We start from the raw sequence: 12636 nt of genomic DNA, 5'->3' as shown, positions 1-12636 counted from the left end.
AGACTTCAAATAATGTCTGATATTCATCTTCCGTTAAATTTGCCGAATGAAATTGAAGAGCGCAAAAGAAATTATCTCCGATAAGCTTGGCTCAAGTCGAATGCCAGGCGCCACACACAATGGACCTGTGTAGAAAGCTGTTCACTGATTTGAAGCGATGCGCTTTGCACATTTTGACGTCGCCAGCTGCTGAAAGTAAATCCCTATTCGCCGTCGACAACCGGCTGCACTCGAATGATTTTCATGCAAAACGATTCTTTTCGGCGCAGCACTTTGTGAATCATAGGCACTATCAAGCTGTCTGTGACAGTTTCTTACGTGGGAAGTTCAAATATTTGTGTTGAAATAAATTAATTGAAACTACATGGTTATATTTAAAAAAATGACTCAAGCAACTGAAACATTATGAACATGGGACCAAGCACGATATACAATTCCGTGGAATTCCTAAATAAACCGATAAAGCGAATGCTTATATCACACATGCGATTAAGAACGTGAAACAGATATAGGTGTGATATTGCGAACAAACAAGTTGCCTAATGTTAAGGTGCCATTATTCCTAGCATTAAAAATAATTCAAACTAAATGTTTGTTCCCGCGTCTTGTCCACTAGTTCCCTAGTGTAATCAAAAGAAACTGTTTTCGATCTGTTGTACTACAATGTTTTGAGGAAAAACACGTGGCTAATTACGCTGAGTGTTTTTATTTCCTTCCTTGACACCAATGCGCACTCATGTATACAAGAACATTGGGTTTCCTCTTGCAAATGTTCGGCCCTTATTAGTAACCAAACCTCAGTTCTCATAAGTTATTGGTATTTGAACCCTCGAGGCTCTCTTCAAGTCATATATGTATTCAATGTGCGCAAGTGCTAACGCCGATTCCTGTTCCTATAAAACCTTTTCACAGGTATCCCGCACGCCGACGGTAAAAAGAAATATTCAAAACGTGTAACAAAACCAACTACAGAAGTTGCGCGCATAATAATGTAATGCAATTGCATGGTACGTATAAGCATCGGAAGACACTTTACGGAGTAAGGCAACTTGCAAGAGACGTGGTGAAACGCGACGAAAAACACGAATTCAACGCATCCGCCAAGGCGCGGACGGGAGAGCGGAGCAACAAGTTGAAGCAACCTAATGGCGGACCCATCACGTGATTCCAAGATGGCAGCGCCCATGCGACGGAGGGTGAAAAGGTCTATAGACTTCTTCCAACATCGAAGCGTCCCAACGTGTACCACCCAGTGCACTAGCCACTCAGTCTCGGTTTCGATTAAGCAGCATCATTCCTTGTCATGACACCGTGGCCGAATACGCTGCTTGCGTTTTCGATTATCTGACTTTTCACGAATGTACAATACCCTCATCCCCGAGCGATACAAAACGAATACCGGAGCACTTTCTTTGGTTCACGAAACGCCGGATATTGCGCGTGCGTATACAAACGCAGTTAGACGTGGCTTAGCCACCTTACCCCACGATTGCATCTTTGAGCTCAATTTCAATAATCCTGTCTAGTACCAGTGAACCACAACAGAAATTTGGTCACCATGAGCCCTATATGTACTTTTTTTGCCAAACGTCCGCTTCTTGTTACTTCATTCGGCGAAAAACCAGCAGCATTCTCACAGGAGTATCAAAGTTGAGCCCTGCGTATTTGTATTTAGGGTATTCAGAATTCGTAGTCATTGAGTAGCTAGGTGACGCTAAACGTCGTCCATTTAAAAAAATTTTAATTAACCCCTACGCATACACGGCTCTCATATACGGCTCTGACGGCTCTGTGGTTTATCTATCCAGCAATGCTCGCGACCGTGACGTCGGCGCTGTCTTGATGTGGGCTGTGGTGAGCCGTTGGTTGTGCTCTCAACGCGGCCACGCGGCGTTGGACGTTTTTTTTTTTTAATCGCAGTTGGGCTTTTTTTTTCTTTTTTTGTGCCTCCTTACGTTGGTTCATTCATCTTCTACCTACATGGCGGACGCGCCGCCAACGCGACGCAGGCGGCTGGTGTACATGGAGAAGGGTGGATCTCCTTCTATCCCCAAGTCAACGTTGTCTCGCATTAGAAAGGAAGGACTAAGTGGCCTCGGCAGCAGCCAGGACAGTGGCGATGCAGCCTCCGATACCTGCGATGTCGGCTCCAGCGGACATGATACTTCAGTGGGGCATATCTCTGAAAGTGACATTGCAAGTGACGAGCTGGAATTGGGCGACGTAGATGTCGAATCGACAAGCTTCCCGAGTGCAGAACCAAGCGGCGGTGATCTTCCTCGAGCTGGTGCGGCGACAGCCACAAATGCACTGACGTCCGCCCTCAGAGAATTGGGCAGGGAAGGCTTACCCCACTCTTGTACCACCAAGGGGGAGGCAGTTGCCATGGTGATGTCATTAATGTTTGCTGGCGGGCTAAGCTGGGCCGACCTCGACAATCTCCTAGTAGTCATAAATACCATGTTTGCACCAGCTGCAGATGTTCTGCCTCGAAGCAAGTATTTGTTCAGAAAGTTATGGACAAAACAGACTGATGCCCTGATCCAGTATCATTTCTACTGCACATGCTGCTCTGACCGCATGACTGGAACACCTGACAGTGAAGAATTGATGTGCCGAACCTGCAGTCACCGTACCAGTGCTCGGCAACTAAAGAATGAGGGTGCCTTCTTCGTGACGCTAAATATGCATGACCAGCTGCAGCATGTAATAACGAAGACCAAGACATTCCTTCAAGACGCCCTGACAAAGGTTCCCCCTCCTCCTGGTGATATCTCTGATGTCACAGAAGGTCGAGCCTGCCGGGAGATGAGAAGTTCAGGGACATTGAACAATGATGATGTCACACTAACTGTAAACACGGATGGCAGCCCAGTGTTCTCATCGTCGGGCGCTTCAGTTTGGCCTATTCAGTTTCTGGTGAATGAACTGCCTGCACCGGAGAGGTTCAAGCACTGTACACTTGCGGGGCTCTGGTTTGGGAAGGGCCATCCTAACATGGCCCTGTTTTTGGAACAGTTTGTTGATGGACTCAACTCCATGGATCCTGTGGTGTGGGAGCATGACGGGCTGAGTCATGCCTCTCGGGCGTACATCCTGTGCTGGTGCCTGGACGCCCCCGCAAGAGCAGCTGTGCAGAACTGCACTCTGTTTAACGGGTACATCGGGTGCCCGTGGTGCCTAACAAGAGGGGAGCACCTGGATGGTAAGACAAGTAGCTCGCTGTAGAAAACATTAGTAGATTATTTTTTAATCTAGACAAGTACGAAGTATGTTTAAGGCCGGTTCAGACATTTGCATTGACTGCACTGCATTAAGTTGTGTTCCATTATGCTTAGTTGCCACAGTAACCCGTCGTACAGTGCTCCCCAAACTATTCTAGCCTGCAAGCCGCCAAGTATGTAACTAAGCTTGCCTTGATCCCTCCTCCATGACAGCTACACACATACAGGCTGCGGCTGGTGCTCATTAAAATCATATTTCTTTAAAGTCATTGTTTCTTGCAATTGTCGCCAGCCTCTGTCAGTGTTCTCAGCATTCTTTCACTCAGAATGCCACCTTCATCAGCCAGTTTTCATACAGTAAAGAAGTCAATATAAGCCATAGGAAAATCTTGCATATCGTTTTTTGTTTATTACTGCAACAAAAGCTAGGGGGATACTTTGCAGTTTCGCGCCGTCGGTTGCGCTTCACTTTCGGCATTCTTCCCAAGCACTCCTTGTTGCCACTTAAGGACGTTTGCATGGGTGTCTACGGGGCGGTGCTAGCATCTCAAACGATTATTCACGGGAGTGGCAGGTGACTCTAATGTAAGCAGCTATGGGGACGTCATCCAATGGTTCTTTATGTAAATGCATTGCGGATGACTCGCACACATAAAGTATGCTCTGCATCCGAGAAGCGGAACTTAGAGCGGAAAAAGGAACGAAATCGACAACATTGGCAAAATTCCGAAGTGCGTGCAGGGAATGCCACTCATTGCGACTCAAGCGGCAATCTGATGCAGATCCGGTGTTTTGGACTCCAGAATGCGCAGCGAAGAAGGAGAGATGGCGGGCGGATCCCAAGCTTTGAACACAAAAGCCTAAATAGCCGATAAATTTTTCTTAGACTTCACCACCTCTACTTTTTGCAAAACGACGTTCGCATGGCAAATTTAAGGTAGGCACGTTAGAAACTCGACTTTTGCAAGGCCTGCCAGGTATGCTGGTTTTAGGGTCATGCCCTGTACATACCTCCTGCAACTTTGAAAGTCTCTCCATTTTGCCACCACAAACGTCTGGATTATACAATGAAAGTGGCACTGCATGATGCACCAGAGTAGACGACGTAGCCTGGGCCATTGTTTTTTTGTTTTTTTGTGTCATGCCTGGAAGCTTGCATGTCACTGTGCTCTTCTAATGCAGAAAAAGACATTGGGGTCCGCGTCTATGAGCTCTTTGCTATGCAGAATAGCATGCAGCATGGCTCAAGAATGTATTTTTAATTTGTTCCCGACCACCCCCTGGGAGTAGCGTGCCACAGTTTGGGAAGCACTGTCGTAGTAGCGTCTCGTCGCAAGTGGTTGTAACTCAATCCGTCGTTCTTCAACAAATGTCTGAACTGGCATTCACCATTCAGGTACACAGCGCAACACTGTTATCACAAACAAGTAATCACCGAGTTTTGCTGTTCAAAAATTATATTGCTGCTGTCAAAACTACCTGTGTAGTGGAGACCACTTATTTCGAGCTTGTGTGTCAGCGTACCTTGATTCGGCAAAATGTGGAAGAGCGCTAATACCGTGTTCGTGCTAACTGTGTCATGCAGTGTATATCCAGTCTAGATACATTTCATTGCAAATACCAAATTTGAGCATACTGTATTACACTAGTGCTTTGGCTTTGTGCCTGAATATGGTAGCTCATTGGTTGTCGGCTGTTGTTGTGCAAGATAAGATATTACCTTGCTGTAGCATGTTGGTGTTTCGTGCCTAATGTCATGAAGCGGTACTGGCGGCGGAACTCTTTGGGAGATGGAGATTGGGTGGCGGAATGGGTAGGCGGGAAGGGGGTTTAACCGCCTCCTTCCCTTCTTTTGTTTACTATAAAACTGAAATGTCTGGTAAAACAATCGCCGCCCCCTCCTCCCCCCTCCCTTTTCCAATGCCTCTGTGAAGCGGACTGTGGAGTGTGTGTCCTATCGATTTCATGGTAGGACTGTTGCTAAGTCGTCTACATTTTGATGTGACAATGTCTTACATGAAGTACGAAGGGGTGCATGCACAAAAAGCTCATGCATCGGAAATGGACCTTGTTTATCGTAACGTTACGGCCGGCTCGGAATTTTGACTCTGGGTGCGCCAGTAGTAAATCGCTGTGATGGGCCATTGTCGGCTATGTACTCTCAATCAACTGCTCACATGTCATTGTTTGCCCGTGTTTCTAAAATAACATAATTGCTTTCTATGGTACTTGAACCGCAAACGCGCAAAGAGACCATGTTTTTTCAATGGGCTATAGGCGAAACTAGAACGCCTAGGTGCATCCTGGGAGTGGGAGCATGCAGTGTTTCAGTTTTCTCGCAGTGTGCATCAATCGTCTGTTTTTATCTCGGCAACACCTTTGACGCTGTTGACGGGCACTGCTCCACGTTCACACTTATGCACTAAGCATTCTTTTTTCTCTTGCCCGTATCAGATAGTAAATAACAAAACAATTGTTTCGTTAATAATAATTCATAAATAATGAAATTTTACATTCACATGTATAATTTTGATTGAAGCAGACACCTCAATACGCCACAACGACGGAGACAAGAAAAATTAGATCGACTTACTATGAACTCTGTACTAACTCGCCGCATGCATTTGTTTGCGACCTTAAAAATGCCCACTAAGATTAGTACGTAATCATGTTTATTTTTGCTCAAAGGAAATGTACTACCACAGCATGAGCAGCTATGTAGCCAATGCTCCCATTGCAATCAAAGCATGTCTGCTTGAGGCTACTTCTGAATGTAGGCTTGCTGCGAACCACACTTTATGTGAAAATCGGTATGGTCGATGGCAAGATTTTGACTTTGTTATTTGTTATCACATTCTGTCAAAAATAGCACATTTTAATTTTGTCCCCATTGTAATCTTGCAGGAAGCATGCGGTACACCAACCTGCAAGACACGACCCCCCGGACATCTGCAGGTGTCCTTAGGGACATGAAATTGGCCCTGAGCTTGGGCGGTACCTTTCCCGTCAATGGGTACTTTGGCCCATCACCAGCTGTGAACCTCCCACATTTCAACCTTGTTTGGGGGTTCACAGTTGAATACATGCACGCCGTGCTGTTGGGGGTGGTCAGACAGATCACAGAACTGCTCCTCAGCTCCTCCAACTCTCAAGAGCGATACTATGTCGGTAAGTTTAGAAACAAATTTTGGGCTGCATTTGGGCTACAACGTTACATTAGACATTTATAGGCAAATGCCTAAACTTGTCACTTGAGCACTGCCCTCAACTCAAACTGCAGCTGTAAGTTCTTCAAGGCTCTTCTCACATCATGTAATGACATTCACGTCCAGTGTTACATAGTCCTGTCACATGGAAGAAGCGGAGGAGGCCAGCTTACTATATAAAGTATATCAGCATCAATGGCATTTTCTTCCTCGTTGGGAATGACTTCTTTCCTTTTTGTTTAATAGGAGTCCTTTGTATGTTCTTTGCTTACTTTTCAAACGTCCCAAAGTATGGGGTAGGCAGTTATGCAACAATGGTGCATGCTCAGTATGTCACGGTAGCTTAAATAAGAGACTTTGGCAGCAAACATCAGGAAAATCTCCTGTTTCATTCTTTTTAATTCAGGGTGCCAATTTCAAAACTATTTGTACAAACTTTAAATAACTTATAGCACAAGGAAGGAAAAGGGGGAGGAGGTATAATGTCAGTTCACTACACAATTCTAGAGATTTCACAACAGAACAGTGAGACACCAAGCCAGTTGGAACCAGATTATTACATCTGTCATTGTGGCTTCCAGGTACTTTACTATAGTCGGTTACAAGTCAAGAAGGTAGGAGAAGCTCCTCCCACAAGCGTGATGCGCCCGTTTCAAATCCCTCCGCATTCGAAAGAAGAGCTCACTGGAAACGCTCCTTGTTCCGCTTCAATGGATTCCCACTTGTCTCCGATGCCACTTTTTGAGAAAGGGACCTTTGTATTTATTGCAGGGGGAACCGAGCCCCTGAAAGCAGCCTTTGTATTTATCGGAGGGGGAAGCTAATCCCCGAAAGTCGTATTTGTTTCCATCGGAGGGGCAAAACTCTAATCTCCCTCTCGTGGCTTTCACAATGCTAAGTCAAAGTCGAAAGATAAAGCAAATATGTACAGAAAGGCAAGACCCTCCTCGCGCGTTGGCCGCGACGTCGCGGAAACGGTGGGACGCTATTGGATGCGGAGGTGGCGGAGGGATATCTGATTCCCTTTGAGGGGCATTTGCCGCTACCTTCTTAACCTGTAACCAACTATAGCTTATTAATTTGTGAAAGAGCTCTAAGAATTGTGAAGACTAATCGTCGAATTCACAGACCTCACTTCACTTGAGGCGCCCTCCACTTCCCCTCGGCTTCCTTGAGGAAATAAAGGGGCGCCTCAATTGGAGTGAGGTTTGTGAATTCGGTGGGAAGCCTCGTAAGACTTCTGCAGACTGACCGCACTGAGCAATAAGACGAATAATTGGGCTGGATTGTGTAACATAGGAAGTTAAAGCGGGAAAAGAGCATGGGCAAAACTGGGAAGCTAAACCACGCAAGGCAATTTGTGCTTTGTTTCATCTAAACTATTATTTTTTTTGCTGCGCTTTTTGCCATCCTTAGCAGGCAGTGTGAACTGATTTCACTTACATATTGGGAGGATTCCACCTTAAAGCTAGACATTTGTATAAGAAAACCAAGTGTATGTTTTATCAGAGTAATGGCACATGGAATTTGCACTCTTTTTATAAGGGATAATTTATCTAAGCCAATTGTTCCATATTAATCGATAAGTACCAAAGATTCTGCTCCAATTTTCAAAAACAGGCTGCCAAATGCTTTTATATATTTAGTAACTCTTTATTTTGCAGGAAACACTGCCTCTCTTGCTATCATCAACAGCCGGCTGGCTGAAATCAAGCCACCACACAGCTTCACGAGACTCCCAAGGGCACTGAGCACACGGACATTCTGGAAGGCTTCCGAATGGCGCCATTGGCTCCTGTACTACTGGCTTCCCTGCATGTACGGGGTCCTTCCGGACCAATACTGGCTGCACATAAAGAAGCTGGTGGAGGCCATCCATGCACTTTTGAGGGACACTGTAACTCCAGCATCCATTGATGTTGCTGGTGAGTACTTCCCCCTTCGGTTTCTTTGTGTCCTGCTTCGGGCCAGCCTTAAAGGATACTACAACGAAATTTCGGCACTAATGTTTTGGTGTATATGTGTTCAAAGGAGCAGTATCACGTTGGACACACCAATATCATGTTAAAAAAGACACGAAAGGGAATTGTAAAAGAAATTAAACAATTACCAAAGAGCACCTGGTGGATGTCGCTAATGCCTTGTTTGTAATGCTCGTCTAGGAACCTTGACAGGTAGTGACGATGCCTGTCTCGCCTCCGGCCATCACAAGAGAAGAGGGGAAGGCGGAACTCCCCTCTTACCGAGAATCTCTTTTGTGTGTCTCAAAAGTTGCTATTGTCCCTCTACAAGATTATAGAAGATTAAACCGTCGCTCAAAATTCGTACAAAAGCAGCCGCTTCGGTGGCTGCAACGGCTAGGCCATTCTCTCGACGTCAGCCTCGCAATAGCTTTGCTCGTCTCGAGACCAACTACGTCACAATCGCGGGGGATGTCACTCTGCTGGCTGCTCTCCGAGCGCTTGCCAGAGTAGGTCGTTCATAACTAGAAATACAGCCACCAGGCTCAATATACAAACTTGCGATTGTCATTTACGGATATTGTGGATCATATTCAACCTATTTTTGAACCCGACGGGTATATTTCGTTGAAGTATCCCTCTAATAATGTCATGCTGTGCTTTCAGAGAAACTCCTCCGGACCTTTGTGGGCATGACTGGGAGGCTGTATGGAGCTGCAGCAATGACATTCAACCTGCACCAGTTACTCCATCTAGCGGAAGCGGTGCGGCAACTGGGGCCACTGTGGGGCCATTCTGCTTTTGAATTTGAAAGCGGTAACGGGCAGCTCGTGAAGCTGGTGAAAGGATCAAATGCTGTTCCGTGCCAGATTGTAGAAAGGGTTGTGATGTCGCAGCAGTTGGATCAAACGTTGGAGTCTTCGCTTCTAAGTGACAGTGTCAAAGTGATGTGCTGTGACATTCTGGGATACCCTAAGCTCCAAAACTTCAAATATGCAAACGATGTGTGCCTGCTGGGTTACTCTTCGAAGGCATCATTGAGCAATGAGGAACAGAGTTGTCTTTCCGCTGGGTCTGGGGCCTCCTTTGATCAGGCTGCAGAGTACAAACGCTTCGCATGGAAAGGGCAGATTTTTCACAGCCGAAACTATGCCAGGAGTAAAAAGACAGACTCCTCTGTCTTTCAAACAAAGGATATGTGCTATTTCGCCATTTTGAGGGTTTTGTCTTTGAAAGGTGAGGTAACGCTTCTGTGCAGGGAAGTTATCATCACTTGTGCAGGTCCCTTCCCACAGCACATCAAGCCTTGTTTTCTTTCTCATGTGAACTTGCAGGCTGTTAAACCACAGCAGCTGAAGGCACCATGCCTTTTTCTCACTTTCAGGCAGCCCTCAGTAAGCTATGTCTGTGATCTGCCAAACCTTCTTGAGCGCGATTGATGCAATGTACCGGGGGTGCCGAAGTAAAGTAACTATTCCCTAGGAGTTGAAATATCCAAAACTACATCCTGTTATAATTTATCCCTGTTTTTTGGTCGTTTCAACAAGGGAAATCTATAGAGATTGGATCTTTCACATCTTCAGACTTCTTGTTTTGCTCCTAATGTGTTGCTGCAAGTAACTCTACGTTCATAAGTGGTTTTCTTTGTTTACATTGTGTTATACTTTGTGTGCTTCATTTGCTCTTCTGAGTCTAGTCGGGCTAATTTGATTATCGACCTGTGGAAGATGGCCATTGTTTGAGTAAATCATCTCAATGTCTCAGCCTGCTAATGTGTCTTTCCCTAACCTTTTTGACAGAAACGTGTGAAGCTTGTATGGGTAGCAGTAGGGTAGGCTTGTTTTAACTGCAAGCAGGCATATAAGAAAATAACTTTTTTGTTATTATGTAACTTGAAAAATCTGAGATGGACTTAGACCTTTCGTTATTCTGTCCACATTGCATCATAATTGAATAGCTTCAACAACCTTCTGTATCTGTGGACCGCAAAGTGGGCTTTTGTTGGTAGCATTTCACATCATGATTTGATTGATTTTGTTTTCATACTTCTGTGTTAATTTTGTCTAGTTAATTGTTTTAGTAACTATAGGTTATGTATGAGGGTTATAAGTTCCTGGCTCTCTTCATTACTGTACTGTTATTTAATGATTTGTCCTTCACTTAATGATTTGTCTTGTAACACCTACAAGTACTTGTAAAACTCTTGTTCTAGCACAAATAAAACTGATCAGCAAGGTAGTTACTGATGTCTGTCTACTGTGTTTTCCAACATAAATATTGTATTGAGTGTGCACGTTGAAACATATAGCAATGTATTTCTTGGGGGGGAGTTGTCCTTTGAGGTTATTGCTTGAATTAAGCATTTGTGCAAGTTGTTTTAAATTCATGTATAGTGTCTCATGGCCTTTCAGTGTCTTGGGGGTTCTAGTGATAAATTTTATTTCCGAGATCAATCATAATATACTAATAAATGTAGAGCAAATACAGAGGATGCTAACTGCTTTTAATGGATTGCAATAAGGTAAAAATGTTTGGTGACTTCATTATAAAAAAAACAATTACTTTTTCATTTAAATGCTTCTAGAAATGCCTCCTGCACTTGTTGGGCCAGCTGCATTCTTCAAGTTTGCATGAATCAGCCTAGAAAGTGCTTTTAGCTCTGCATAACAAGGCATAGTAGCAGTAGGTGATACCATGGAAAAACCTAAGTTGACGTTTAGCTAAGACTGCTCTACCTTAATTTAACTATCCACTGGGCTGAGCATTTTCAGTTCTAGGTCTACTGTAAGCTTTGGTTGGCAGGAATTTCATTTGTTTTTCTATGTTAATTGAAGTTTCCAGGGACTGGTATATATATATAAAGTGGGAAGAAAAAAAAACCCTTGGTGAAAACAGCAACAACGGATGATTTATTCTTCGACGTTTTGGCCGGAGTCCAGCCTTCGTCAGGAAGCTGACGAAGGCTGGACTTTCGCCGAAACATCGAAGAATAAATTGTCCGTTGTTGCTGTTTTCACCAAGGGTTTGTTTCTTCCCAGTTATATACCCACGCCTTCGGCCTCCTGCCACCATGTCCGTTGTGTGTGTGCATATATATATATATGCTTTATAGTCTAGGCAACTCCGCCTCCAAATCTAATACCTAGAACTTAAATTCCCTTAGCTATTTGCACTTTGGTGGGCCAGTATATTCAGTGTACTGCTCAGGAGCTATATATATAGCTCTCCATCTAGCTGCTCCCAGCAACAGCACCAGGCATTTGCTGCAAGGGGGAAGGGAAGGGGGGGGGGAGAGGAGTTGAATCTTCCCCCCTATGTCTCTCGCAATGACTGCAAGAGATTGATAGGAACAGCCCAACGACCAAAAAAATACGAACGACATGCATATCCGAGGTATTTTATTTAGCGAAATATTTCTGCATGCTTGAGGGTTTTCCGGCAGATTTATGCTAAGTGGGTCTTTATGATACATTCGGGTTTCTAGGAACCACATTTTGTTTTCAATATTCGTTTCAATTTGCATAAACTAACTTTATCACATGGCATAACTGGATTTTAATTTTCAGGTAATGGTTCACTAACTCCATTCTGGAACTGAAAACTTCCAGAGCAGAATCCAGATGCTCCATTCTGGAACTGACATTTCCAGAACCGAATCCAAATTCTCCAATCTGGAACTGACGTTTCCAGAACCGCATCCAGATTCTCCAATCTGGAACTGACGTTTCCAGAATTGAATCCAGATTCTCCAATCTGGAACTGACGTTTCCAGAACCGAATCCAGATGCTCCAATCTGGAACTGACGTTTCCAGAAGCGAATCCAGATTCCCCATTCTGGATTTCGGGTTTCCAGTTAGTTTCCAGATAAAAATCAAACTGGGTTTTTAGGTAGGGGAGGCAATTGTTTTTATCTTATTTCTAAGGAGGAAGCTTAACAAGTATAAAAACAATATCTTTACGAAGAGAAGGGTCTCATTAACTCTTTTTGTTACTTATTTTAGGGTTCATATTGCGGGGTCCTCGCTTGTCGGGTGCCGGCCATAGTCGGGTGCCGGCCAGCTGGTGGATATTAATTTACATTTCGGTGCCCAAGATTTTGACACAAAGCCAAACTTTTAGTTGAAGGAAAAGACACAAAATGTGGGATGTATTTCAGACTTAGCTGCTTTTATTGCTTATAAGAACCCACATACACCCGGAAATCTAAGACCGACTATAGCCATTACTGAACTTCAACTAAGAGA

At 44.4% G+C, this 12636-nt stretch overlaps 1 protein-coding gene across 1 annotated transcript; it reads left to right on the top strand.

The window, feature by feature from the left end:
• The first annotated feature begins 2385 nt into the window (after positions 1-2385).
• On the top strand, positions 2386-10631 carry LOC115324944. The gene is made up of 4 exons (XM_040213674.1): positions 2386-3205; positions 6129-6392; positions 8095-8355; positions 9058-10631. The coding sequence occupies exons 1-4, from the start codon at positions 2386-2388 to the stop codon at positions 9828-9830; spliced, it is 2118 nt and encodes a 705-aa protein (XP_040069608.1). The 3' UTR covers positions 9831-10631.
• The last annotated feature ends 2005 nt before the right edge of the window (positions 10632-12636 follow it).

Source organism: Ixodes scapularis, unplaced genomic scaffold (assembly GCF_016920785.2).
Source record: "Ixodes scapularis isolate PalLabHiFi unplaced genomic scaffold, ASM1692078v2 ptg000830l_1__unscaffolded, whole genome shotgun sequence".
Lineage (NCBI taxonomy): Eukaryota > Metazoa > Arthropoda > Arachnida > Ixodida > Ixodidae > Ixodes > Ixodes scapularis.
The sequence above is the reverse complement of the archived record's forward strand: the minus strand, read 5'-3'. Positions and strand labels throughout refer to the sequence as shown.

Coding starts and splice junctions, on each gene's coding strand:
- LOC115324944 (XM_040213674.1), top strand. CDS start 2,386: ATGGTGATGTCATTAATGTTTGCTGGCGGGCTAAGCTGGGCCGACCTC. Junction 3,206..6,128: donor AAGAGGGGAGCACCTGGATG/GTAAGACAAGTA, acceptor GTAATCTTGCAG/GAAGCATGCGGTACACCAAC. Junction 6,393..8,094: donor TCAAGAGCGATACTATGTCG/GTAAGTTTAGAA, acceptor TTTATTTTGCAG/GAAACACTGCCTCTCTTGCT.